The sequence below is a fragment of the Strigops habroptila genome, chromosome 18 (genome assembly GCF_004027225.2).
Source record: "Strigops habroptila isolate Jane chromosome 18, bStrHab1.2.pri, whole genome shotgun sequence".
Lineage (NCBI taxonomy): Eukaryota > Metazoa > Chordata > Aves > Psittaciformes > Psittacidae > Strigops > Strigops habroptila.
The window spans coordinates 4,219,757-4,247,127 of NC_044294.2; the positions used below are offsets into that span (position 1 = coordinate 4,219,757).

A 27,371-nucleotide genomic window follows, 5' to 3' on the forward strand; every position below is an offset into this window, starting at 1 on the left:
TGCCCCCTCCCCATATGTCCTGTGCCAAAGCTGCCTTTCTCCAGCAGCCATGTGCTGAGTGTCCAGGCCCTGCATCTCATCCTGCCCGTTGCCTCCTTCCCTGGGGACCCAGGACGTGGGCAGCAATTGAGGATGTGCAGAGGGTGATGTCTGACTGCTCCCTCTGGAACAATGCCCCGGGGGGAGGTTGTTTCCCAATAGCCGGTGGGGTTTCCCCATACATACCCAGACAGGACAGGGCTTTTTTTCCCTGTCTCCACTCCTTAATGCTTCCTCTTAGACCCTTCGAGATCATCATCCTCCTGACCATATTTGCCAACTGTGTTGCACTGGCCATCTACCTGCCGATGCCTGAAGATGACACCAACATTGCTAATTCCAGCCTGGTAAGAGACGGCCCTTCCCACTGTCTTGCTGGACAGCCAAGAGCTCAGCTCTGAGGGCATAGAATCATAGAATCCCAGACTGGTTTGGTTTGGAAGGAACCTCAAAGCTCATCCAGTTCCAACCCCCTGCCACAGGCAGGGACACCTTCCACTAGAGCAGGTTGCTCCAAGCCCCATCCAACCTGGCCTTGAACACTGCCAGGGATGGGGTATCATGGGTGCAAGATGGTACTACCTGTTGTAGAGGCATCTGCTGCTGCCCCGTGGGGTGTATTGAGGCATTGTTGGTCTAGTGAGAGATGCTGCAAAGTCAGAGGGAGGCAGAGTGCTGGAGTAACCACTGCAAAATGCAGTTTCAGATGTGCTGAAACCACCCTTAGTTTGAGATCAAAGGCAGCAGGTTGGGGTGTGACATACATGGGAAGGAAGAACTGATGCCAAAAAAAGAACAAATTCCCTCAATTTTTTATGGTGACACTTCCAAAAGGAAACATCCTCTTCCAGAGAGGCTCAAACAAGCCTGGAACAAAATTTTCTGACCTTTGATTTCCAAACTGTATTTTAATTTTGATACTTCTTATTTAAGAGGGGAAAACTTCATCTTTTATAAGCACAAAGGTTGCTCTTTTCCAATCAGTTATTCCATTTTTTTCCAGTTACTTTATTTTGCTTGGAACAAGATGTTTTGATGTGATCCAAATCAATCTGTTGCACTGTTGTCATTTTACCACTCCTTTTCCCTCTTCAGATCCCCATTGTGGTTCAGTCCACATTGATTTCCATTGAGAGTTTGAGGTTAGTGTCTGAATCCAAGTGACTCCTCAGTGTTGGGGTGGGAGGCGTTGTGTGCAGGTATTGCTGGTGACTTGTGACTTTAAGAAGTACGTCTCTGGTTTTTGCCTGTTTCTTAGAGACTGCAGGGAAAGATGTTAAAGCAAAGAATCTGAGATGCAAAATACAAAGGTTTTACTTGTGATTTTTTTAGCTCCTCGAGCTGCTTTTGTCTCTTTCCCTCAACAGTCTTTTAGTGGTAGTGAAGATAGTTTTTACTAAAAAAGGGGTCACTGTTGGCAATGTGTTGTTAGGGCTTTTAAAACTAAAACCAAAAAACTAAAAAAACCCAAAAGCTAAACAAAACCCAAAAAACTAAAACCAAAATAGGTCCACAGAGGACCTATAATTCCCTCGTGCAGAGGAGGGGAATTAAACATACCCACAGAGATTTAATTCCTGGGGTGTTCACTCAGCCTCTGGTGAGGTGGGTTTGGTTTCTTCCCTGGCAAGGGAGCACAGCAGAGTTTGAAGGGTGCAGTTATCTCTAAAGAAGCAAAAAACCAATTGGAGCAGGTTGAGCATGGAAAGCAGGAGGTGAAGGCAGCAGGGATGGAGGCTTCCCACTGGGAGGGAGTTTGGGATTTGACTGAGACCATGATGCAAAGGGCAGAGCTGCAGCATGTGGCAGTGTGGCATGACAGGGAGGCAACCTGGCAGCAACCTGCCTTGCAGAGCTACCAGACAGGGAATGATGCTGCCCAAGAAAGATCCGTTGATGGGAGACAGGCAGGTGCATGCTGAGTAATGTCATGTATAAATGGAATTGCATCTTATTTATATTTATTATATTATTTCTGCTGTGTCCTATTGGGGGATTTTTCATCCTGTTGCCATGCCAACAGCCCTTTGGATCAGGAGCCTGACAGCCCCAGGCTTCTGTTCTTTCATCCTTGCTCTGCATGTCTCTGCCATCATGTTTTGCAGGAGCAATGGGTGGCTTTGCAGGAGCAATCCCAGCTTAGAACTAAGCCAGACCCCCATCATCTTGGGCTTTCGGCTCTGCGTGGAGCCTGAAGGTAGTGCAACGAATGCTTCTTGGAGATGCTGCAATGCATTTAATCTCTCCCTGTCACTTTTGTAGTTGCCTCTTTTCATGGCCCAGTTCTCTCTGGAGAGAATTGAGTTTATCTAATAAGGACCTTGAAATTGTTGAGGAGGGGAAAGAGCACTTTGAGGAGTCAGAGCACTTTGCCCAGCTGGGAGGCTTTATTCAAGCCCCACTCCCCCTATTACCTGTGAGGAGACACTAGAGTGATCACAGAGTGGTTTGTGTTGGAAAGGACCTTAAAACTCATCCAGTCCCAACCCCCTGCCACGAGCAGGGACACCTTCCACTCGAGCAGGTTGCTCCAAGCCCCGTCCAGCCTGGATGTGGGGCTCCTTCTGGAGAGCCCTGTGTGGCTGCAGGGCCTGGGAGCTGACACTGCTGAGCAGGCTGGAGCTGTACCATGTCACATTGCTTTGGCATGGTGCACGCTGTTATTCCTGCTGCTCCGTGCTCACTCAGCTCCCACAGGTCAAGTTACTCTGTGTCCCCTCACATGGTTGAAGCATGTGTGTGTGTAGCAGCCTGGTGTGTTATAAAGACCTTCATCTTTTTATAGTGGCTTTCTGAAGACTGGGTTGTTCACACACCCAATCCCGTATCTGCCAGGCAGCCCTGCCTTCCTTCCTGAGCAGCCTCCCACCAGGGGTGAATGCTGGGAGTGACGTGGCTGCCCTGGCAGTGTTCAAGGCTGGGTTGGACGGGGCTTGGAGCAACCTGCTCTAGTGGAAGGTGTCCCTGCCTGTGGCAGAGGGTTGGAATTGGATGAGCTTTAAAGTCCCTTCAAACCCAAACCACTCTGGGATTCTATGATGCTCAAATCAACCTGGGCATATGAAGTGGGTCTGCACCATGTGCAGCACATGCAGTCCTTGACCTGGCATAAAGTCTGCCAGGACAAAATATCCCTTAATTTCTTTCTGCTGGTATCTGGAGGTGGCAGCAAATTTGCAGTGGGCTCACCCATGTCTCCTGCATTTACAGCAGGGGAGATACCCCCCACAACACTGGCTGCTGGTGTGGCTCTGCAATCCCTCTGTACCTGAAATGATCCTCACAATAGCTGTATTTCCATGTCTGGGATTGCAAGGACAGGCTTTTGGGAACATACTCGGGGGGATCTGTCACTGATAAGGGGGGGAGATGAGTAGTGTTGAGTTGCCTTTGCTAAAACCTTGAAGACAAAGCCCTGGTAACATCAATAATCACAATACTTAGGTCTCAGCTTTTACCGTTGCTGCTCTCAGATCCAGCAAGGAACTGGCACTGTTATGGGTGACAGTCATACAGGGACACTTGGCATGGCCACTGTTTTCCAATGTGGTAATTGAGGCAGCAATGCTCCTGTCTGAGCCCTGGTTTCATACATGGACAGCATTTTCCATTTGGCAAGCCAGAGTGACCCTGAGAGGAAGGCTTGCTTGGAGCACTGCAGCCTTCCCCGCTGGAGACCTTCATCCAGTTTGATCTCAGATGTTTCTGCCTTTCTGGGTGCAATTCCCTGCAGATCCCAAGCTGGGGTGCTCCTTGTCCTCCATGGGGTGCAGATGGAGGAGAAGGGCCATGGAAAACCAGCAGTATAAATAACCCAGTCCACCTGGCTGCTTCAGAGGGATTTAATCCCAGCCTGGAAAGGGCCATTAGCAGCAAGGGCAGTGATTGCAGTGACAGACAGAACCAGGTGGGCACAGGCAGCTCTTGGTTGTGCTCCAGGGAAGGATGAGCTATTCCAAGCTCCCAGGCCAGCTTGAGCAGCTCACTGTGCCAGACACATGCCTGGCACTAGGCAGGAGCTCTTGAGCCCTTCCCTGGGAGCCCAGGGCACAAACGAAGCCACAGTGCAGCTGGATTGTCCCCTGGTGACTGTGTGCTGTTTCCGAGACAGACCCAGCAAGCCCTCATCTGGGGAGAATGAGGACAAGGCATCAGTACTGCCTGCACAAGGAAGGCTGTGGGAGAACGCGAGGATGAGGCAGCAGAGAGGAGAACCAGAGATGTACGGTGCCCTGGGCCAGGCACCTTTGGGTGCTGGGTTGGGAAGTGGTGGCTTTACTGGTGTAGTTTGTAAGAACTGGTACCCACAGCCCAGCAACATGGTCCTGGCACTGAATGGAACAAGGAGATCATGCTGCAGGCCAGAGAGTGGCATGTGGTGGTGTCCTGGGTTCAGCTGTAGCAGTCATTTTTCTCCTTCTTAGTAGCTGGTGCAGTGCTGTGGTTTTGACTTTAGCCTGAGAACAACACTGATAACACACCAATGTTTTTAGTAGTTGCTAAGTAATGTTTGCTCCAATCAAGGACTTTTAGTCTCATGCTCTGCCAGTGAGGAGGGGCACAAGAAGCCGGGAGGAGGCAGAAACAGGAGACCTGATCCAAACTAGCCAAAGGGGTGTTCCATACCACAGCACATCATGCCCAGTATAGAAACTGGGGGAGTCACCCGGAAGGCCCAGATCGCTGCTCAGGTCGGGCTGGGTATCGGTCGGCAGGTGCTGAGCAATTGTATCCTTTCCTCTTGTTATTTCCCTTATCATTATTATTATTGGTGGTAGCAGTAGTGGTTTTGTATTATACCTTAGTTATTGGACTGTTCTTATCTCAACCCATGGGATTTACATTCTTTTGATTCTCTTCCCCATCCCTCCGGGAGTGGGAGGCTGCGTGGTTCTGAGTTACTGGCTGGCCCTAAATCCTGACAGGTGGCCAGGGTAGTGCTGCCGTGCTGGGGGGGATCATAGATTGGTTGGCAGCAGGGGCTGATACAGAGACCAGGCGGGAGGCAGACATGCATGGTGGTGATAGCAAGGGAGGTGACAATCTGCTCTAATGGAGCATCTTCTCCCTCTTGCCTTTCCAATCCCTAGGAGAAGATTGAATATGCCTTCCTGATCTTCTTTGCCATTGAGGCCATGCTGAAGATAATTGCCTATGGGTTTCTTTTCCATACGGATGCATACCTCCGGAATGGCTGGAATGTGCTGGACTTTTCCATCGTGTCTCTAGGGTAATGCAAGGAGAGGAAGCTCCTGGTACTCAGCTTGTGTCAGGCCCATCAGCTACATTGATTTTCCTAGTGACTGCAAGTGGGTTTGGGAGCAACTTGTAGGCTCAGTTCATGGCCTTCTCCCATGGACCCCCTTTTCATGGCCTGACATCCCCTGGGATCCTTCTCTAACTTCCTCTATGACTCCTTCACGCCTCTTGGGTCTTCTTGCCCTGGAGAATGGGAGTAGCATGGGGTTCTCCAGGCTGTAGCCCACAGGGAGAGGGCATCAGGGGATGGGAGGGTCCCCATCTGCTCAGCCGTGAAGGTGGCACCCAGTGAAGGGATGCCCAGCCACAGTAGTTGAACTTAGCCAAGAGCTGTTCCCTGATCCTGGCTAAGCATAGCTGGCAGAATCATGTCCCTCACTTTCCTCCCTGCAGAGCTCTGAACCCTCAGCACAGATGTCCTGGTCTCCATCCTCATGCCCTTCTCTTTCACCTTCTCTTTCCTTCTGCTTCTCCTCCTTCCTTCCCTGCTCTGTGCTCCGGCTCTTTCAGGCTTATCACCATGACCCTGGAGAAGGTCAATGCAAAAGAGGGAGGGTCTTCAGGGGGAAAAGGCGGCTTTGATGTGAAGGCCCTGCGAGCATTTCGTGTGCTGAGACCCCTGCGCCTGGTGTCTGGAGTGCCAAGTGAGTGCTGGGTGCCCTGCCAGCATGAATGGATTGAACCCCTGTGCCTGGCCAGGGTGGGGTGCTGAGGGGTGGGTTTCTTGTTGCTGCTGGATGAAGCCACAGGTTCATGCTTATCCCTGAGGATAAGCAAGTTTTCAAGACTGGGGATCTGCAGGTCAGCACACATATAGCTCCCTCCATGGCTCAGTATCATCACCTTTGGGTGGCCACTGTGAAAGGGGCCAGGACGTCACTCTATTTTCTCAGGGCAGGAATCTCCTTCTCTCATAATTCATGTGAATACAGCCAGGACGAGAGCAACAGAGGGTGGGGCAAAGGGAGGGGCATGAAGCAGCCTCCAGCACTGCCTGGAGTCTGGCTCTGCTGGGGTCTGCATGGGGGTAGAGAAAGGATTTCTTGCTTCAGAGATTTCAGTCCCAGTCCACCTGTGCCCCTCTTCCCTTGGCACGGGGCGTTTCAGAAGCTGCTTGTCAGAGGGGCTGGCAGGAATATAAGGAGCACCCAAAGCTGTTTAGGAAACAGTTGACCTCCTCTCTTTTCTCCTTGGTGCAGGTCTTCAGGTCGTCCTGAACTCCATCATCAAGGCTATGGTGCCCCTGCTCCACATTGCCCTGCTGGTCCTCTTCATGATCATCATTTATGCCATTGTCGGGCAAGAGCTCTTCAAGGGCAGGATGCACAAGACCTGCTACTACCTCGGGACAGGTAGGGCTGTGGCAGGGTTCAGTATGGCAGAGATGTCTTTGGGTGGCTGCTGTGGGGACCACAGGGGTTCTGTGGGTAGCAGAAAGTCTGGTCTGGCCTGGGAGTGTGGCAGGACCAAAGGATGTTTGGTGTAGCACACAGCTTGGTGATGGTACGTGGTGTGAGGAGGTGGTGAAAGGGGACCCAAGAGGTGCTGGGACCTGCTCTACTTGACCTGCTGCTGCTCACACCATGGCTTTTCCCCTCAGATATGATTGCCACAGTGGGATCAGAGAAGCCAGCCCCATGCACCAGCTCTGGCCATGGGCGCCACTGCACCATCAATGGCACCGAGTGCCGAAGCGGATGGCCAGGGCCCAACAACGGCATCACTCACTTTGACAACTTTGGCTTTGCCATGCTGACTGTCTATCAGTGCATCACCATGGAGGGCTGGACAGAAGTCCTCTACTGGGTAGGCTCCAGCAGCTTGGACTTGGTGCTCGGCTCAGCAGAGGTTTTGCCTCAGAGTGGGGAATTCCCTCCAGAATACAGGACCCCAGAGCAGGGCTAGGTCTCTGCCAGTGAAAGATCCTGCCCCCACCAAGCATTATCCCATAATGTGCCAGGCAATGTCTTCTGCATCTCTGCAGGCACTGCCCAAGCTCTCCAGATAGACAGGAGGGATGCTCCAGCTCCCACCTTTGTGAAGAGGTACAGGCCAGGCACAGCAGTGGCTGGCTGGTGGATGCTCTTCCAGCAAAATCCCATGTTTTGCAGTCCTTGAGAGATTGTCTTGCTGAGTCGTAGGCATAGGGCTGATGTTTAAATCTGCTCCCAAAATGCTTGGGTCTGGCTTTACCTCTGCTAAAACCAGATGCAGAGTCCTAAGAAGCCAACGCTCAGTCAGGTTTATCTGCTGTCATCCCAAGTACTCACTTCAAGTGGGACAAAGCTCCCAGAGGCTGTTGAGGGGAGCCCTATAGTCAGACAGACAGCAACCAGTGTGTTCAGAATGCTTCATCTGCCTCTTTCCTTGCCAGGTAAATGATGCCATTGGGAATGAATGGCCCTGGATCTACTTTGTCAGCCTTATCTTGCTTGGCTCCTTCTTTGTTCTCAACCTGGTGCTGGGGGTGCTCAGTGGGTAAGTGCCACCCTGTCCATTCTCTGTGCCAGCATGATCAGAGCGTGGCCACTGGCTAGTTTTAACTATACAAGAAGAAAGTCTGGAAAACTTTCTGTTCCTTTTCCTTTTACATTCCCCTCCGTTTTTTGGTTTGGTTTTTTTTTTGCATGGTTAGAAAGCCTGAGCTGTGGGTTGAGACCCTCATTCTCACTGGTACCTACAACACTGCCATCCTGTTGTGAGGAAAACACCTTTGATATGAAAGCAAGGGATCCAAGAGGATTATTGTTAGTCTAATTAATGCTTCCACAGTCTCATCCAAATACAGTAATGAGTATTTGGTTACCATGATCATAAGACTTCTATGCCAAATGACTCAATTAGGGCTAATTCCCATAGTACAGTTAAAACTGCCCTGCACGAAGTATCTCTGGTGCAATGCTCAACCTACTAAGCACTGATGTGGTGAGGTGCCAGCATACTGATTGTCTTGCTGGGAGGTGTTGTTACCCTGGGGAGTGAGAGGAGCTTTTATTCTCAGTTCTGTGGAGGCTCAGGGTCTTTTTTATATGTTTCAATCATGTGTGTGCAAGTGGATCACACTCATCATCTCTAATACCCTAATTACATGGATTTGTTAGTCCTTTTCTATGGCAAGAACCATACAACTGCACAAGGTTAAACCAAATTGGGTATTAATATGACTAAGGCAATGCTCAAAACCACAAGACAGACCACAAGCACCTGCCCCTTGCATGAGGTTGGCTGTTACAGCAGGACGAGCTGGATCATAGTCATCTGATCCTGGAGTAAGTTGCAGGCACAGCAAAGTTCCTGATTTTTTTTTTTTTTGCAAATATATCTAAATTATGCTTGAGATCAGGAAGATCCACACAAAGTCCTGAGGCTTTGTATGTCTGATTATTGTTATAGTGTCTGAGGCCTATTACTAATACATGGTAACACCAGACTGGCTGGGTAGCAGCTCTACAGTCCTGCCAGATACCAGCATTGAAAATAAATTGATTTAAGAAAGAATGAGAAGAGTAGGACTCCTCTGCATTGGCAGACTTGTCTTTTCCATGTTACGATGAAAAGAGTGTCCTGTTTACTTGCCATGTGATGAGCTCATCTTCCCCACATGGAAAGCTTGGATCAGCTTTCTGTCCCCCAGTGAGTGAGACCCCACTTGCTGTAATCCTTAGCAGGGCTGGAGAACTCCCGCAGCCTCCAACATCTAGCATTAGTTGGCCTGTCCAACCACAGCATCCTGCAGCAAGGAGCTCCCAAAGATCAGCCAGTGGGGAAGAAACCCTGCCTGCCATCAGGCATCAGGTGACGATCCCCCATGATCTTGAATCATGGAACAAGGCCAAGGAAGATGAAAGTCACTGGAGAAATCTACTGGTAGCACTGGGTTGTGGGGTATTTCAGGCTTTTCTCTTTCTAGAAGGCCTGGCACAGGGCTGTGATATGTAACCTCCACACCTCTCCTGGGTCTCACTCTGCTGCTTGCCTTGTTCCAGCGAGTTCACCAAAGAGCGCGAGAAGGCCAAGTCACGCGGCACGTTTCAGAAGCTGCGGGAGAAGCAGCAGCTGGAGGAGGATCTCAAGGGCTACATGGATTGGATCACCCATGCTGAGGTCATGGACAGTGACCGGACCAGGGGAGAAGGTACCAGGTCTTCTTGGTCAAAGACCCTTTGTGTGAGAGTTGGGTTCCTAACACTGACCATCCTAGCGAGGTAGGGTAGAGACCTCTGGAGAGCTCACAAAGACTCATTTTGCTTGAAACCCTGTGAAAAAAATGCTTCGACTTCTGCAGAACAGTTTCCTTCTTCTCTTTTTTCTTTCATGTATCATTTTATTGAATCTGACCCTAACTAACAACAGCTTGGCCCTCATCTCCACCTTAACCATTGTATTTAATATTTGGAGACTACTAGCAAGACCTAGGTATCCTTTCACAAAATGCGCTTGGAATAGCCATGGGAAGCCATGAGGAACACGTGCACTTTTGGGTGCAGGGCAGAGAGCTGGGTTACTACCTCCAACACTAACAGACACAGGAATTTCTTGCTGTTGCTTAACAGTTTTAATGGATTAGAAGTGGCGCAGGGCAGAGGGTGAATACACAGGCATCTAGCCAAAGGCTCAGCAAGGTGTGGAGTGCTCTGCCACTCTGCCTGGTGAAATAACATTTGATGCCTCAAGCTGAGCGACAGGTGTGTTCAGAGAGCCTTGGGAAACAGTAGGGAAAGATAAAATGCTGTTACAAACCTCCTGTTGTTCAGCATTTGCTCAGACCACAACTGCTCCCAGTTTTCTCTGTGCTGGGAGTATCTCACACTAAGGGAGCCTATACACGCACGGCTGTCTTGTTAGGATGCTTCTCTGAGTTGCTCCTGCTTCTCTTGTTGCAGAGCAGATGTTCCTGGTGCCTCCTACTTGGTTGCACCTGATACTCAGAACTTTCTGCCCAAACTTTTGCTGCTGTCTCCCTGGGACAGCATTTCTTCATTTCACTTCTGATGGGGAAGCTCTTCCTGATGTGCTCCTGGGAGAGGTTCCCTCCCACATGTTCTTCGCAGGGGCTCCAAGGTAAGCCTGGGATGTCATTTCCTCCTTAGGTATGATGCCATTGGATGAAGGAGGGTCAGAGACAGAGAGCTTGTATGAAATTGAGGGCATGAACAAGTGGATTCTCTACTTGTAAGTATGAACTTGCTGAACCATCTGCTGCTCTGCATGTGGGCTTGCACAGTTTCTCGCTTGCTGTCCTGGCTGGGCCAGGCTTTCTTGTCAGCCACTGGCTTCTGGGGAACACCAGGGGCTGTGTGCTCAGGAGGAGATGCAAAACATGGAATTTTGCTCAGGTACTGGCAAAAAGCCACTTTTCAAGGTGAACAACCTCTTCACTTTGGTGCCGGGCTCTGACCATCCTCTCATGGCCCATGCAGCATGTCTTGTGATTGAGTAGCTGGGCCTGTAGCAGACAGCCAGAGGTGACAGAGGTCACCAAAGGTGACCTTTTTGATGTAGGCCAAAAAGGAGCCAGGAGGTATTTGTGTGAATGAACTGCAATGCCTGGGTGAAGGCACCAAGTGCCACGGGCAGGGTTATGTTCTTCAGCCCCTTCAGGGAAGGCCCAGGAGAAGGGAGCAGGACTTGCTGGAGGCCCTGCTGACCCTTTGGCTTTTCCTGCAGCCGTCAGTGGAGACGTTGGAACCGGATGTTTCGTAGGAAGTGCAGAGATGTGGTGAAGTCCAAGTTCTTCTACTGGCTTGTCATCCTGCTGGTAGCCCTGAACACCTTCTCCATTGCTTCCGAGCACCACTTACAGCCAGAATGGCTGACACAAGTGCAAGGTGAGCAAAGAGCCTGAGGAAGGGGGAGGGCCTGGGACACCCTGCTGAGACACATGTGAACTCTTACTGTGCATGCAGAGGGCCTGTTAGATACACACAAACACAGCCTGCACACAAGTGTGTGTACACCATCCCCACCGCACTGTCAGACAACTGCACATGCATGGTGTACACAATTACATATGCACAGCATATTCCTAGGGACATGGGTTTGCATGGTGAACACACATAGTGTTTACATTTACACTTGTACATGCATATTACATGCAAACACACATTGCATGCACTCACACCACACATGATTATGCATGCAGTCACACTACCTGCACCCAAACGCATGAAAACACACATAGACACATGAGTCCAGCTGTACACACATGTACACAGCTCAGCCATGCACATACACACACATGCAATGCCCGGTACACATGCACACGCTGCATGGGCTCACATGCACTGCACTCTGACACGTACAAGCACACAGTGGCTCATCACCCTCCTCCTCATCTCCCTCTCCTGTGTGCTGCCTGAGAAACAGCCTCTGTGGAGCTGAGCAGCACTGCCCTCCTTCCCTCCCTGCTGTGTCCTTCTGAGGTGAGGAGGTCCAATCTCTGATGGCCTGGCTCTCCTGCCCCAGACAATGCCAACCGGGTGCTGCTAGCCCTCTTTGTGGCTGAGATGCTGTTGAAGATGTACGCGCTGGGCCTGCGCCAGTACTTCATGTCGCTCTTCAACCGCTTTGACTGCTTCGTGGTGTGTGCGGGGGTCCTGGAGACCATCCTGGTGGAGCTCGGTGCCTTGTCACCCCTGGGCATCTCTGTGCTGCGCTGCATCCGGCTCCTCCGCATCTTCAAGATCACCAGGTTGGGCAGGGAGCTCTGTGGGTGCTGGTGGTTCATGGTTCCCAGGCATCACTGGCCTTGACTCTGAGGAGGGCTGCAGCATGACCGGTGCTGGTAGTTCCTGGATGGAGGAACAAGGCCAAGCTGGGGATTTCTGTCTCCAGGACAGGGCAGGACTTGCTGGAGGTCCCCTGGGGTCACTCTCTAGCTCTGGGTTCTGGGCTGTTGTAAATGGGGGTGCTGTAGGTCAGGACTCCAGGCTTCTCTTTCTGGCACCAACCTGCTGTGTGTTCATCCCTCTTTCCCCACTGCCTGCTGTGCCCTGTGCAGGCATCCTGCCTGTCACACCACATCTGGAGCTTCATTTCCACCTCTTGGCGCCTGGCTGGAGCAGTCTCAGTGCTCAGCCTGTGAGTGGTGCTGGTTCAGAGCCCCCTTGCTGGGCTGCCAGTGTATGCCCCTGGGACAGTCTGTTCCCTGCACCCACCTGGTCCTGTCCACAGTCTTCCCAGCTCCTTCCCCTCCTGTCTCTCCTCTCCCCAGGTACTGGACATCCCTGAGCAACCTGGTTGCCTCTCTGCTCAACTCGGTCCGCTCTATTGCCTCTTTGCTCCTCCTCCTCTTCCTCTTCATCATCGTCTTCGCACTGCTGGGTATGCAGCTCTTTGGGGGCAAGTTTGACTTCGAGGACATGCAAGTGCGGCGCAGCACATTCGACAACTTCCCTCAGGCCCTCATCAGTGTCTTCCAGGTATGGGGCTGTGGGAAGTGTAGAGGGAAGCTGGAGGATATCTCTTCTGGGCCATGGGTCTCCTGGTAAGAGCTGGGGCTCGGAGAGATGTGGTCTTGTGGGAGGCAATGTGGTTTTGGAGTGGGGAAATGTGGGGTCATGAGCAGGTATAGGTGGAATTTGGCCATGGGGCTGTAGGGGCTGTGAGGGTTTGGTGCTGGAGCCATAAGGGCAGCATCAAGCTGTGGGGGCTCTTGAGTCCCTGTTTCTGCTCTGCTCCCAGATCCTGACTGGGGAGGACTGGAATTCAATCATGTACGATGGAATCATGGCCTATGGGGGCCCGTCCTTTCCTGGCATGCTAGTCTGCATCTACTTCATCATCCTCTTCGTTTGTGGGAACTGTATCCTTTGACTGCTGAGCCAGGCCCAGGCTCCAGCCCCATAGATCATCTACACAGGAATGTGAAAGGGGGAAGATGGGACTTCCTTAAGCTTTTCAGCGCTTGCCTTAAGCTTTTCAGTTCTGAACAGCAGAGGGACAAACCACAGGCTTCAGGGCTTGCATTGGTGGTGGCTGGGGTCTGGAGTCTGGAGAAAAGGACCCCATGGAGTAGGTTTGGATGAGCATCAGTCATAGATTCAGCCATCAGTCAACGCAGTAACAAGACTTTGCTAACACAGAGAGAGGGCAGCCAGCCCAGAGCTCAGCACTCACAGGGATAGGTGCAGGGTTAGGGATCACCAGCCAAGGGTTTTCTCAAGGGCTCAACTCCAGGAAGGTTCCTCAGAACACAGCTCTGGCCTCACCCTCCAAACAGGAACCAAGTTCATGTCCTTAGTGCTGTCCTCCAGATATCCTCCTCAATGTCTTCTTGGCCATCGCGGTTGATAACCTGGCTGAGGCTGAGAGCCTGACCTTAGCCCAGAAGGCTAAAGCAGAGGAACGCAAGCGGCGGAAGATGTCCAGGTGAGTGCTGCAATTCCTGTCCAGGTGCTTTGGTGTGAGGGGACAGAACAGCATCGCCCATGCCCTTGCCCAGAGTTCAGTTCCTCTCCCCTCCTCTCCACTCAGACATTACCCAGAGAAGTCTGAAGATGAGAAGCAGATACTGGCAAAGAAGCTTGAGCAGAAAGCAAAAGGAGAAGAGATTCCCACAACAGCCAAGGTCAGTGCCTTGGGGATCTCCTGATGAGGGACTAGGCTCCTCTCACCAGCCAGGAGTGACAAGGCTTGGAGCCACCCTGGGTCTGGCCTCCTCTGGGCCAGAATTACTCCTCACCTTAGCATCCTCTGGTGATGGGGGTTCTCTAGGCCCAGGCAGGACACGTTGCCTGGTAAAACAGGCCCATTGCTGGTATCCTTTTCCTCTGATTCATTTCCTTGGCCACAGCCAGTGGATGAGCTGGTGCACATCAGTGTGGAGGGGAACAGAGCATGTCAGCAGCCTCCCAGGCCTCCTTTATGTTCACACCAGCATCCCCTGTCTGCAAACTCCTCTATTCAGCTGTGCTGAGATGCCTCTTGATAAGCATCTGGCCAGCAGCTACTTCTCCATCCACTTTCCAGAGATGCCCCATGAGAACTCACTCAGGAGTTAGCCCCATGTCTTATTCCACCCATAGCATAGGTGCAAGGCCCCAGGCTCTTGCCTAGCACATATTCCCCTGCCCCATCCTCTTGGTATTGCTTTTTGCTCAGATTGCAGCATCCCTGAGGTGTTTCCCCTCACCCTGCTCCATCCTGGGCCAGGACCCCATGTGCTTGATGCTATATGGGTGCCAAGAGGCACTGCTTGCCCACACGGCTTCCAAGATGACAGGGTATGGCCAACAGGCCACATTTGACAGCAGTACTAGCACACACAGCTGCATGTCCTCCTCTCTATCTTTCTTTTATTTCAGTTAAAAGTGGATGAATTTGCATCCAGTGTCAATGAGATCAAAGACCCCTACCCTTCTGCGGACTTCCCAGGTAAGACTTGTCCCTGGCAGGGCAGCAGGAAAGCTGGTGTGGCACTGCAGAGGGATGCTGCCAGTACACTGGCTGTGTGAGGAGCAAAGGATGCGGTGACCGGCCAGCCTTGCGGTACTGGGGTCCTTCTGGCACAGATGCCAGATCAGGATCAGAGGATTGTCCATAAGGTCACATTCCCTTTCTGAGTGATTCTTTCCTTTTCCCTCCTTGTGGCCACCCTGCAGGTGACGATGAGGAAGATGAGCCTGAAATTCCCCTGAGCCCTCGGCCACGTCCCCTTGCAGAGCTACAGCTGAAAGAGAAGGCCGTGCCCATGCCTGAAGCCAGCTCCTTCTTTATCTTCAGCCCAACCAACAAGTAAGTACTGACCCTTCTCCCTGCACTGTGGAACCAGGCCTGGGTACCTCTGGCACTGACCCTTCCCAATGGCAACCTACTTATGCATAACAGCTGGGCCTGAAGGGAGCCAGCTCACTGGGAAGTCTTCTCTGTGGAAGGATATCCTTTCATGCCTAGGGCCTTTCTGTCCCCAAGGTTTAGCCATAACCCTCTTCCCAGGCTCCCATGGCCCCATCTGCTATCCCTCTGACACCTCGCAGCATCTCATGCCATTCCTGTCCCTGGCAGGTTTCGGATGCTGTGCCACAGGACTGTCAATGCTACCTGGTTCACCAACTTCATCCTGCTCTTCATTCTCCTCAGCAGCATCTCGTTAGCAGCTGAGGATCCCATCCGGCCTGAGTCCTTCCGCAACCAGGTGCCCATGTAGCTGTGGAGGGTTGGGATGGGTGGGAGAGACCTCATGGAGACCCCCAGCTCCCCATTAAGCAGAGACCTGCTTGCCAGATGTCATGCCTAGGCAGGTAGCTGTGATTTCATCCCTACCTCTGGGAGAGCAATACACTCTGGGAGGAGAAGTTAGCTGTGTTCTCCATTCTGGGAGAGTTTTTGCTGCTCCATGTCTCAGTTTACTTCTAGGTGAAGAGATCCACCTGACAGGGTGTGTGAGATTACCTTGGTTGAAGGCTGTGGTGGCTTATCTGGGATAGGGACATCCTGTGAGGTGGCAAACTGGTGTGTGCCCCTGAAATGCTTCTGGCACGGAGCAGTGATATCCACAAGTCTATCCACATGAGGCACAAATGGGTCTGCACCCATGCAGACCTGGCATACATGACACCCATGCAGTGTCTGACAAGGGATGGAGTGTCACAATGCTTTCAGGTGAATCAGGTCAAGCCTCACTCATTGGAAAATGACAGCTGCAGGCTAGATCATGCAGTTGAGAATATCAGCAAAGCTGAGGGAAGTTAAGGAGTCCTCTTGGCACTGGGTTTGCAGACTCTGTCAACTAGATGGGCTCTCCAGTCTACAGAGTGGGGGCCAAACCCCCAGTGCCAGGATGTTGAACACGTGGGAGCATTTCCCATGTCACCCACATCTCATCCAGTTTTGGTGCTTCTGTCTCCAGATCCTTGGATACTTTGACATTGGTTTCACCTCTGTCTTCACAGTTGAAATCGTCTTGAAGGTGAGTCCCTCTGCCCTGTGCATGACTCAATGCATGGGTCTAGACTGTTCTGGCCATGGACATTTGTGTTCTTTGGGTGCAAGCTCAAGGCCCCAGCGAGGAGAAGCTGCCAGCTGATCCTCACAACCCAGAGTTTATGCAGTCTAGGTGGTGTATGACCTGCCCCAGCAGCTATAGTCCCCTGCAGAGAGGTCACCTGTGCTGTGAGACAGGGACAGGAGGGCCATGGCACCAGCAGTTTTGTTCTGACATACTCCATTGAGAAAAAAATGGAAATACATGGAGTAAAACAGTAATTCAAGCAGCTGCTGCATGTTGTTCCTACTCCAAGTCTCTTTTCTCTTTAATTTGCTGAATGACTGGGAAGTGTTTTGTCTCCAGTACAGAGGATTTCAGCTGAAGTCAGCTTCCTGCCTGGCTGCAGAGGTCTGACCAGGATAAGGTCCCCAGGCCCTGGTAGAAGCCCCTTGTGCCCATTCTGCCCTAGGGCTGTGGAGGAACCATGTCCCTGAGCCCTGCCTGGCTTCTCTCCTAACTCCTTCTGCTCCCCAGATGACAGCCTATGGTGCTTTCCTGCATAAAGGCTCCTTCTGCAGGAACTCATTCAATATCCTGGACTTGCTCGTGGTCGCTGTGTCCCTCATCTCCATGGGAATTGAGTAAGCACTTCCACGCTTTGCAGGGTGGGCACTGCTCTGTTCAGCCTGGCAAGGCAGCTGGGGTGCTGCTCCATCCTCTGTGCTGGATGGAGAAGGAGCAGCCAGCCCAAGGGCTGGGCATTAGCTCATGTGTTAATGTCCATAAAGCCATGCTTAGCGGGACAGGGCATGGACAACGGGGAGGCAGGAAGGCCAACTCCTGGAGTATCAAAGGGTAGGAATTCAATTTGGAGCTGCTTTCTCCAGCTGCCAGTGTCCCTTGGCCTTATGTGGGGTGATGACATAGTGACATATATGTCACCATGTCACATATATGTCTCTGCCAGCCCTTGCCCCTCATCCCTCGTCCCAGTCTGCCCTCTGTGGCTGCTTTGTGGGGCTGTGCCAGCCTGGCCTGGGCAGGGGAATCGCCCCATCTCACCTCTGCTTTCTTCCTCAGGTCCAGTGCCATCTCAGTGGTGAAGATCCTCCGGGTGCTGAGGGTACTGAGGCCTCTGCGAGCCATTAACAGGGCAAAGGGGCTGAAGGTAAGAGGGAGGCTAGGGGTCCTCAGCCCATGGGAGTCCTCCTGGGAGGTTATGTTGCAGACATCATGCCCTGTGGGGCCAAGAACCCAATTCCTACTCCCTTGCCTGTGGGATCGGATGTGTCCCATCCCTGTTTTTGGCAGGCTTCCACTCTTCCTGAGGCCCATCCCTGCAGAGAGAGGGTGTGGGATATGCAACAGGGGCTTGCCTCACATGTGCATTGTCCTTGACCTCTGCAGCACGTGGTCCAGTGTGTGTTCGTGGCCATCAAGACTATCGGTAACATTGTGGTCGTCACGACATTGCTGCAGTTCATGTTTGCCTGCATTGGGGTCCAGCTCTTCAAGGTGAGAGGTGTCTCAGATGGGCAGGAGAGATGTTCTGCTCAGACACATGCTCTTCTAGTCATAGTCCTTGGGGTGGTGTCTCCCAGTGTTGAGATCAGCACAGGCCATACTCTGTGCTCTGCAAAAAGACTTGCCTGCACCAGACCATCCTGCAGAAGAGCCTGCAGTGGAGGGCAGGAAACACCCAGGATACTGTCAGGTCCAGACAGTACAGATAAAGGGGCCAGGGAGTGCCTCAGTTTCCCCTTTCTAAGGTGGTGATGCAAAGTGTTTCCTCTTACACAGTACCACTCTTTTAGTCTGGGCCTTGGCTGCTCCAAGACAGAACTGGCCTTGGCTGAACTCAGCTTTGTTCTAATAATTGGGCTGAAACGCCCAGCCAACTTAGGGAGAGCTTTCAGGACACCCTGCAGACTGAGCAGAGCTGTCAGCATACCTTAACTTTTAGTTAATTCTGTGGTTACTGCTTTCTTCCCTATTTTCCAAATAGTTTGCTCCAGATGGGATGAGCTAGATGGGTCTCAGCTCAGGGCCCTAGATTTGTTCCCTTCATTAGGTAATGTTTAGTCTTAGCCTGGGATTGACCCCAGGCTCCTGAAACACCCTGTGAATGGTGTTTGTTGGTGTGCAGAGCAGTGAAGCCAGTGGTAGTGCAAGGCAGAGGCCAGAGTCAGCATGAAGCCAAGGTGGGAACTGACAGGGTGGGCTTCTGAATCACAGCAAAATCATTGCCTCTTCTGACCTCTGTTAAATGCAGGGCAAGTTCTATAGATGCACAGATCCATCCAAGCTGACGGAGAAGGAGTGCAGGTAAGAGCTCTCTTGCAGCTCAGCCTCAGGATGGGGAGCAGGGGGCTGGTGGGGGCCATTCTTCATGGGGATGTTGCATCCAAAGAGTGGAGCCGAGGTCTCATGCTGTTCTCCCTCCCCCTGAGGTAGATCTGAAACAAGCACAGGGCTGTCCTCCCCTCCCAGGGATCAGAGAGCCCTGGTCCAGCACTGCAGTGGGTGAGCTGAAGGGGGCCCTGCCTGGTGACCACCACATCCCTTGTGCTGCAGGGGTTACTTCATCAACTATGTGGACGGGGACCCCACGCAGATTGAGCTGCAACAGCGTGTCTGGTTGCACAACAGCTTCCACTTCAACAACGTATTCTCAGCCATGATGTCCCTTTTCACTGTCTCCACCTTCGAGGGCTGGCCAGAGTGAGTCTGGGGCCTCCTCAGGGGTTGGTCTGTGGTGGGAGGGAGCACATCACTGCTGCAGGCATTTACCATGGTAAAGAAAGAAGAGCTGCCCAGGCTGAGGAGCAGGGCTAGCCATGCTGGCGGTGGCTGTGGAGCTCACAAGGTCATCCTAGCAGCACTGTGCCACTGATCTGAGATGACCCTAGAGCTCTTCATAACCTTCAAGAGGAGAAATGGTCTTTCCAACCTAATTAGGGTCTCTGTTGCCTCGCTTTCCCTCCTCTAGGCTGCTATACATGGCCATTGACACTAATGCTGAGGATACAGGCCCTATCTACAACTACCGGGTGGAGATTGCAATGTTCTTCATCATCTACATCATCCTCATTGCCTTCTTCATGATGAATATCTTTGTGGGCTTTGTCATTGTCACCTTCCAGGAGCAAGGAGAGAACGAATACAAGAACTGTGAGCTGGACAAGAATCAGGTAATGGGGCTCCTGGGACAGGGCCAGCACTGGATCTGGCACTGTTGGGGCAGATGAGTTGAACCTGGCCCAGATCTGGTCACTGCTGGGACAGGGTCAGCTGGACCCATGCCTGGCACAACACAAACCTTCCAAGGGAAGGGCAGAGTGGACCAGAACCAGGGAGTGGGCCTTCTGGTGCAGGTAGGGTGCCCAGACTGGGCTGGAGCAGAGGGTTGCACCTGGTTCTGGCCTCCATAGAACAAAAATTACATGGATGTACTGGAGTGAGTCCAGCAAAGGACCTCTGAGATGATTGAAGGTCTGGAGCATCTGTCCAAGGAGAGGTCAAGAGCTGAGTCTGGTGTTGAGAAGGCTCGTAGGGATCCTGCCTATGTGTATACCTATGGGGAGGGTGTGAAGAAGATGAAACCAGGCTCTTTTCAGTTGTGCCCAGTAACACAACAAAAAGCAAGAGGCACAAAGAAGAAAACAAAAAACTCCATTTAAACATAAACCCACTTTTTTATGGTGAGGGTGGTTAAGCACTGGAACAAGTTGCCCAGAGAGGTTGTGAAGTCTCCATCTTTGGAGGTATTCAAACCAAACTGGACACAGTCCTGGGCAGCATGGTCTAGCTGGCCCTGCTTTGGGCAGGGAACTTCAACCAGACCATCTACAGAGGCACCTCTGGCTTTCATGCTGCGGTTCTGCCTGGGGATATCAAGGTTGAAAGAAGCAGAAGCGAGCCCAGCACTGGGAGAGGACATGGCACGTGCTGGGGAGGAGCAAGCAAGCCTGTAGAGACATCATGGGCACCTTCACGTGAGGGTGCTGGGCGTGATGTGAGCTGCACATGAACCCAGCAGAGATGGCCCTGGCCTGCTGGGGAGGGAAGAGCCTGTTTGGCACCTCTCAGGTGCAGGGAGAAAACTCAGTGCTCCCTTCACCTCTGGTTCATGTGATGTCTTCAGGCTGCTCTTCGCCAGTCCTGAGAGGCTGGTGATAGGCAGGCTCAGGACCAGAGGGGCACAGCATGGCAATCTTTGGAGACAAGCACTGGCTTTGGAAACTGGTCCCCTGTGGCTGCTCTGGAGGTGTGTTTGCAGAAAGCACAGCAAGTACCTGAGACATCATCACTCAAGTGACCCCCCTGGCCCAGTCACGGGGCTGAGAGAGAAGTGGGGGATCCAGCTTGTGACTGTGGGGACGTGCAGTGGTGCTGGTGGTGCTGAGCCTGTGCCTGTGCCCCTGGTACTGGCGTGGGGTCACATCTGCCCTCCCTTCCCCAGCGCCAGTGTGTGCAGTATGCACTGAAGGCTCGCCCGCTGCGGTGCTACATCCCCAAGAACCCCTACCAGTACCAGATCTGGTATGTGGTCACCTCCTCCTACTTCGAGTACCTCATGTTCTTCCTGATTCTGCTCAACACCATCTGCCTGGGCATGCAGGTAAGGGGCACAGCGCTCACCATGGGTGGTGGAGGGGTGTCCACAACAGGAGACAGGTCAGCTACCTCCAAGAGAGCTTCTGGGGGGGACATCTTTCCTACACAGCAAAGCTCGTGGAGTGTGCTCAGCACCCCTGGGGCAAAGTGGGGCTGGTTGGATGTGGGGAGCCCAGAGAAGGGGCTGCATGGGGGAAATTTCCTTTCTGCTGAGCATTGATAAGCCATAGCCCTGGGAGGGGGTTCTGTATCCAGCACACACCTCTTGAGCTCACAACAGAGGCTGGACCTGCAGTGGGCTAACGTGGCTCCTTCTGCCTTCTCAGCATTACAACCAGTCTCCAGAAATGAACCATATTTCAGACATTCTCAACGTGGCCTTCACCATTCTCTTCACCCTGGAGATGATCCTCAAACTCATGGCCTTTAAAGCCAAGGTAAGGGGAGAGCATGGTCCAGAGAGCAGGAGAGGGCCTCAGGCCAGGCCAGCGGGGATTCATTTACCCTGCATTTGGCATCGCTTAAGTACAAGCACCCCCAGGCTTGCAACTTCAGAGAACTCCTTGTGAGACTCTTGGGGACCCCATGGGTAGTACCTGTTCTGGAGGGACTACTCTTTGTCAGGGCTACCCTTGCTAGCCACATCCAACCCAAGCCAGCCATACACTGTTCCCATCTTCAGGGTCATCTGTCACTGGTGTTGCCACCTTGATCTAACCCTCCTCATTTCCTACTATTGTAAGATAGGTCCAAACAATTGACTAGAGGGTTCAAGGTCTGACCACCATCCCTTCTTCTGGCTCTTCGTGAGGTGCCAGAGGTCACTGGTGGTCCTTTTGGTACTCCTCCTTCTGGGCTCCAGCATCTCTCTCCTCCTTGATTTAACCCTTGGATATTCACTCTTCTTTGGCTCTTCTCTGGCAGGGCTACTTTGGGGACCCCTGGAACGTCTTTGACTTCCTCATAGTGATTGGCAGCATCATTGATGTCATCCTCAATGAGATTGACGTAAGTGTTGCGTTGCTCCTGCTCCTGCAGCACCGCTGCCAGCACCCACCTGAAGCTGTGCCCTGTGGCAAGTGCTCTCGTCCCCTGAGATCCTACGGAAATCAGTCTACTTGCTCAGGACTGGACCACAAACAGCAGGAAAAAGGGTTCCCCCAGCAACCTGCACCCACAGGACACTGCTGGCCCATGCCAGGAGAGGGTCAGGCACATCAAATTGCAAGGCATTTGCTTTGTGTGTGTCTCTTTATACAGGGATCCATCCATATACACATCCTGACTGTGTATGTGTGCATGTGTGTACTTTAGACACTTTTCCAGAGCTCTACACCATATAACCTGGGTGGCTGCAGGCAGTGGCTATATGGGAAGTACTCTGCTGGGAGCACTTTCAGAGCAGTGCTGGGCAGCCAGTGTGCCACTGCCTTTCATAGCACTGGGACATCCACCCCCTGTGTCTGGCACTGAAAATGTCCCTCTGCACCAGGAGGTCATGGGCTGTATTTAGCAGATGTGATGGTAACTCTAGAAGCAGCTGTAGGATGGGGTAAGTTCTAGATTAACCCTCTCTAGTGACTTTGCATGCCGTCTCCTTGCAGAAACAGGGCTGTGTCTGGCAGAGCTGCTGCCACTGCCACCCATGTGCAGGGTGACCTGCAGCCATTCTCTATGCTGAGGAGGAAAAGGTGTTTAGGGGCCATTGGTGGCAGTCACCTTCTTCTCTGGAGGGTGGTCCAGGCCTCACAGAGCTGCGATGAGCAAAACTATTCACTTTCCTCTCCTGTGACAGCAGCATGTTCCTCTCTGCACAGTCCTGCAGGCTGATAACCGCTGTCCTTCAGGCTCTGGGCTTCTCAGCCTCAATGAGTTCCCAGATCTCATGCCAGTGCCAGCATCTCCTATCTGTCACCAGGTCCTCCAGGACCCCATCGTTGGTCCCCCAGCACCTGTGACCTGGCTTCCCATTGTCTGTAGGGTATCATTTCTTAGTGTGCTACCTCCTTCACCATCCTGTTGTCACTCAACAATTAAGTTCAAAGGGTGCTTTAGGCCCTGCACTGGGCAAAGATTTTCAGTCCCTGTGGAACAAGAGACCGGGTCAGTTGGCAGATGCCAAAGTGCTGCTGTGCTTGGCCATGGGCCTGTGGGGATGCCCAAGGACATAGGTCAAAGGCACCCAGAGGAGTCCAGTGCCCAGGCACTTGCACACCTCTGGCAGTGGCAGGGCTGTGCAGGAAGGCTGAGCAGGATCTCAAGAATGGTCCTATATTGCCTGAGCTTCCCTGGTCTCCCGCAGTTCTGGGCGCTGGGTCACTGAGAACCACTGGTCTCCCTCCCAGACTCCCAAGCTCTTCAGGGGCCTCTGTCACAGGCAGATCTGCTCTGGCAGGTCTCGTGCCCCAGTAACCATCTATGCCCCCTCCTGAGAGCAGAGCCTCTCGTGGCTGCCTCACCTTTCCTCCACGTGCTTTCTTCTCCATCCAGCCCACATCTCTCCCAGCATCACCAGGTTTTCCCAGCCATCTGGTGATGTGTAGGGGGATTAGGAGGCAGGGGGGCAACCTTCCTTACTGGTAAGTCCTCCTCCCTGCCGAGAGGTGAGTGCAAGTTGTGTCTGTTACCTCTGGTCCCCAGGGGCTGTTTGCAGCCCTTGCACCCATCATAGCTCACCCAGCTGCTGGAGGCTGCAGGGGTGGTGGGTGACACCTTGCAGCAGCTGAGCCATTCCTGGTGGCACTTGGGCATGCACCTCTGGTTTGCAAAGTCTGTCCTCATGTCTTTCCATTCTACCTCTTTTCTCCTCCCTCATGTCTCTCTATGTGTGGCTGCCAGGGTGAAGTGGTGGGGAGTGTTGTGCCATCAGGAGTTCTCTGCTGGCCACCACAGCCAGATCCTCACAGCTCTTCAATCACAGAATCATAGAATCAACCAGATTGGAAAAGACCTTTAAGATCATCAAGTCCAACCTTTAAGCCAGGACTGCCAAGTCCACCATGATCATTAAGTTCCCCCAAAGCCCAGGGGTATTGAGGGATCTGAGGCAGGAGGTAGGCAGGGATGGGGGCCCCTCTGGCAGTGCTACCCCAGGCTCTAAAGTGTAGGGAGCTGACAGTGTCCATGCGCCTGGGTCACTCCTGCCATGCCTGCCCTGGAAGCTCAGCCCTTTCACAAGGGCCAACCCTCCCAATCTACCCAAAGCCTCCTGCAACCACTTGAGCTGGTTAGCTTGTCTCCATATTCCACCTGCAGCATCCTTGGACCTGGCCTGAGGAAACAAAATTACAGAGTCTTGAGGTTTGGCCCAGATTTCCTGGCCCATACACCCCTGCCCCTATGATGTGTATGTCACAGCAAGGGAGATGCAGTGGGGTACAGAAGTGTGTAAAAGTCCTTCGTGATCACTGTATTTCCCTCGCATCCATCCACTGCCTCTGTCCTTCAAAAGTCACCTTGTCTGTGGGCCTGAGTGATGGTGGGTCTCTGCCTGTCCTTCCCTTGTGTTCTTCCCCTTGTCTCCAGTTTCCATCCCACTCTTCTCTTTTTGTGTCTTCTTCTGCAACCAGTCATCCCTTCCTCCCTCTCATTTCTGCACCATTTCTCCTGCTGACTCTCTTGTTCTCTTGACAGACTGTTCTTGCATCCAGTGGTGGATTGTACTGCCTCGGCGGAGGCTGCGATAGCATTGTAAATATCAGCTGCATGTGCTCGTGGTGTGCCCCTCTCCACCTCGCTGCCCATGGCCCTGCCAATGTGCCTGTGACTGGTGTTTGCATGTGTCCTGCATGTCATTAAGACACACCAGACCCAGGGTGTAGCTGTCCCCTTTCTGAGAGGGACTTGGGATGAGACACCCCACACAGACACTCCTTCCCATCCTGAGATGTGCCAGGCTCTTCCCCAGCCCTCCTGGCCCTATCTGCTGGCCCAGCAGCATCCCACCTCCCAGCACTGTGGTGCCTGACCTCAGTGGAGCATCTAAAAAAGATGTCTATGGCTGCTGAGGGTAGGACAATTGGTCTTGGTTTCTTTGACTGTTCCTCTGTCTGTGTAAGGCCAGAGGGGATTTACCTGCATGAATGCAGCCTCTGACACTGTTAGCTGGATAAATGGTTAGAGGGGTGGCTATTGCACCGTGCCTTCCCTGGGAGCTGGCTATGTCCCACAGCTGCTGGCATGATGTGCTGGTGGCTGAGACCACCAGTGGGATGGGGGTACCTTGCGTTGGCCCATAGAAGCTTGGGAAGGGGCTGGCAGCAAGGTGCCATGTGCTGGAGCCTCTTCCCAAGGGTTGAGAGCCATGGTGCTGGTGACTGCAGAGGGAAAGCTGGCGTGCACTGGGCACTGAGGACATGGTGCACTGGAGCTGATGAGATGTTCCTGACCTCTGTGCTGGGCGCTAGGAGAGCAAAAGGCAAAAGAAAGAGGGGCGGGGAGAGGCGATGGTGTTTTCCAGTGCAGTCTTGGGAACTCAGAAGTGCCAGAGTGAGGACCATGGAGCTGCTGGGGCGGATGTTCACAGCTGGGTTTTGTTGCCCTGAAATAAATGGGAATGGGTGGGCTGGATGATGGGAGTGAGGGGGAATCCAGTGGCAGCTGAGGGGGCAGTGGGAAAGGCATCCCAAGCAGTGATGGAGTCAGGATGGACAGTGCCTGGCAGAGGCCAGGAAGGTCTGCTCATTGTTCCTGGTGGCAGAGGCTGGAGCTGAAGCTGTGCCATGCTGGAGAAAGCAAGGGAGCAGGTAACCAAGCCCCCAGTGTCCCAGGTGGTCCAAGACCAAACCTGGCCCTTTGAGCCCAGGAGCACAGTTGTCCCCAACCCTGGGATATGTCTTTTTGCCCCTCCAAGGCATCACTGCAGGTAGAGGTGACACTTGGCAGCACCCCTTCAAAGCCACCTTGCCTTCAATCGCTCCTTTGGACCATGAAAGCTCAGCTGAGACATTGTCAAACCAACCTTTCTGTGTGTAAACACCCATTATTAACCCTTCGTGTGCCTGGTGCCTCACCTACAGCTCACCTTACAAATCGAACCTGAAGTGGGAGCATCCCATGTGGCACATGCTGGGTGAAATCCTGAAGGGAACTGGTCCTGTCTCATGCATGGTGAACAGCACAGCTCTCCCAGCCTGCATTCCAGCATGCCTTTCTCCCTGCAGTGTCCCATCCCTCTAACTAAGGGGGTTGTTCTCGTACCCATAACCAGGCATCTGGAGCAGCCCGAGGGGTGGAGATGTGAGACCATGGGGCTGGGGAGATGAACTCATTGGGAAGGCTGGTGGGAAAGTGCCGGCACATCCCCTTTCAAGTCTGGTTCTCCATGCAGACAAGGGTTGGTGCCTGGGGGAATCTTGTAACACTTCCTCCAGGACCTGGACCCCTCCTTGTCTGCCTGGAGGCCTCAGCACCCACTGCCCTCCCGGTGTTGTGCTCTGCATGCAGGACTCCGACGACGACTCCCGCGTCTCCATCACTTTCTTCCGTCTCTTCCGGGTGATGCGGCTGGTGAAGCTGCTCAGCCGAGGGGAAGGTGTCAGGACCCTCCTCTGGACCTTCATCAAGTCCTTTCAGGTATATGAGGAGCAGTGCTCCCCTCCCAGACAAGCACATGCCCAGGGCTGGCAGCAGGCTCTGTGATCCACACACTAACTGGGTGAGCAGTCTGTCCTCACCAGACAGAGGAGGAAGGCTCCAGTGCTGGCGGGAGCACTGAGTCCAGCCTCAGACTGGGCCAGGGGCTTGTCCTCTTTAGGAGAGCATGGCCTGTATGGGTGGGAAGATGTAGGGGATCTCCCTGCCTGGGCCCATCAGCCTTCATCCCATCAAGGCTGGGCTGTGCACCCAGTGGGTAGCACAAGGGTATGCTGCAGCATCTCAGCACACAGCCCCTGAGCCTCCGCAGCTCCCTCAGCCCTGGGTGTCCCTGGGTTGTGCTCAGTTTTTACCCCAACTGCAGAGGCATGTTCTCTTTTGGGTTCTGGCATAAGCCTCCCATGTATGAGAACTGGAGAATGGGGCTAGTGGGAGGGTAGTTAGAGGAACAGGCAGTAAGTAAGCTGTTCCCTCCCCACATAGAGGTCTGGATTCTGGCCTCATGCAGTAGCTCCAGACCCTACCTCATGTCCCTGGGTTGTCTTGATGCTGGGCTGGTGTCTCATGTGAGCTATGGTCCTTTTGTCACAGGCTCTGCCCTACGTAGCCCTGCTGATTGTGATGCTTTTTTTCATCTACGCTGTGATCGGGATGCAGGTGAGAGCGCAGGGATGGGATTAGCTGTTGAACAGATGCCCTGAGCCTGATGGCATCTGGGGAGGTGGGATGGAGAGGGATTAGGTGCTCTGCCAGGCACCCCCTGGGACTTCATACATAATCAGACCATTCTACCCTGGTCTCCAAGGATGCTTACAGCCCCAGCAGCCTCCTCCCATCCCCAGGCTGCAACTAGGGCAACTGAGCAAATGGCACTTCTGGAGTCAGGGCACAACCTAGACACAGTCACCAGTTCTTGTACCTGGTTCATAAGACT

General features: G+C 52.9%; 1 protein-coding gene across 1 annotated transcript in view; it reads left to right on the forward strand.

The window, feature by feature from the left end:
- Positions 1-27,371, forward strand: part of CACNA1S (calcium voltage-gated channel subunit alpha1 S) — a 41,303-nt gene that overhangs the window by 4,125 nt on the left and 9,807 nt on the right. Inside the window, exons 2-31 of the mRNA XM_030473619.1 lie at positions 281-386; positions 5,130-5,269; positions 5,809-5,942; positions 6,498-6,650; positions 6,899-7,104; positions 7,673-7,776; positions 9,285-9,433; positions 10,389-10,470; positions 10,966-11,126; positions 11,764-11,989; positions 12,512-12,719; positions 12,982-13,102; positions 13,554-13,668; positions 13,774-13,867; positions 14,604-14,673; positions 14,901-15,033; positions 15,304-15,433; positions 16,148-16,207; positions 16,760-16,866; positions 17,306-17,393; positions 17,633-17,740; positions 18,498-18,550; positions 18,800-18,946; positions 19,215-19,416; positions 20,688-20,846; positions 21,169-21,279; positions 21,767-21,850; positions 25,487-25,507; positions 26,288-26,416; positions 27,029-27,094. Coding sequence (XP_030329479.1) covers positions 281-386; positions 5,130-5,269; positions 5,809-5,942; positions 6,498-6,650; positions 6,899-7,104; positions 7,673-7,776; positions 9,285-9,433; positions 10,389-10,470; positions 10,966-11,126; positions 11,764-11,989; positions 12,512-12,719; positions 12,982-13,102; positions 13,554-13,668; positions 13,774-13,867; positions 14,604-14,673; positions 14,901-15,033; positions 15,304-15,433; positions 16,148-16,207; positions 16,760-16,866; positions 17,306-17,393; positions 17,633-17,740; positions 18,498-18,550; positions 18,800-18,946; positions 19,215-19,416; positions 20,688-20,846; positions 21,169-21,279; positions 21,767-21,850; positions 25,487-25,507; positions 26,288-26,416; positions 27,029-27,094 — 3,667 coding nt within the window. The remainder of the gene's footprint in view (positions 1-280; positions 387-5,129; positions 5,270-5,808; positions 5,943-6,497; positions 6,651-6,898; positions 7,105-7,672; positions 7,777-9,284; positions 9,434-10,388; positions 10,471-10,965; positions 11,127-11,763; positions 11,990-12,511; positions 12,720-12,981; positions 13,103-13,553; positions 13,669-13,773; positions 13,868-14,603; positions 14,674-14,900; positions 15,034-15,303; positions 15,434-16,147; positions 16,208-16,759; positions 16,867-17,305; positions 17,394-17,632; positions 17,741-18,497; positions 18,551-18,799; positions 18,947-19,214; positions 19,417-20,687; positions 20,847-21,168; positions 21,280-21,766; positions 21,851-25,486; positions 25,508-26,287; positions 26,417-27,028; positions 27,095-27,371) is intronic.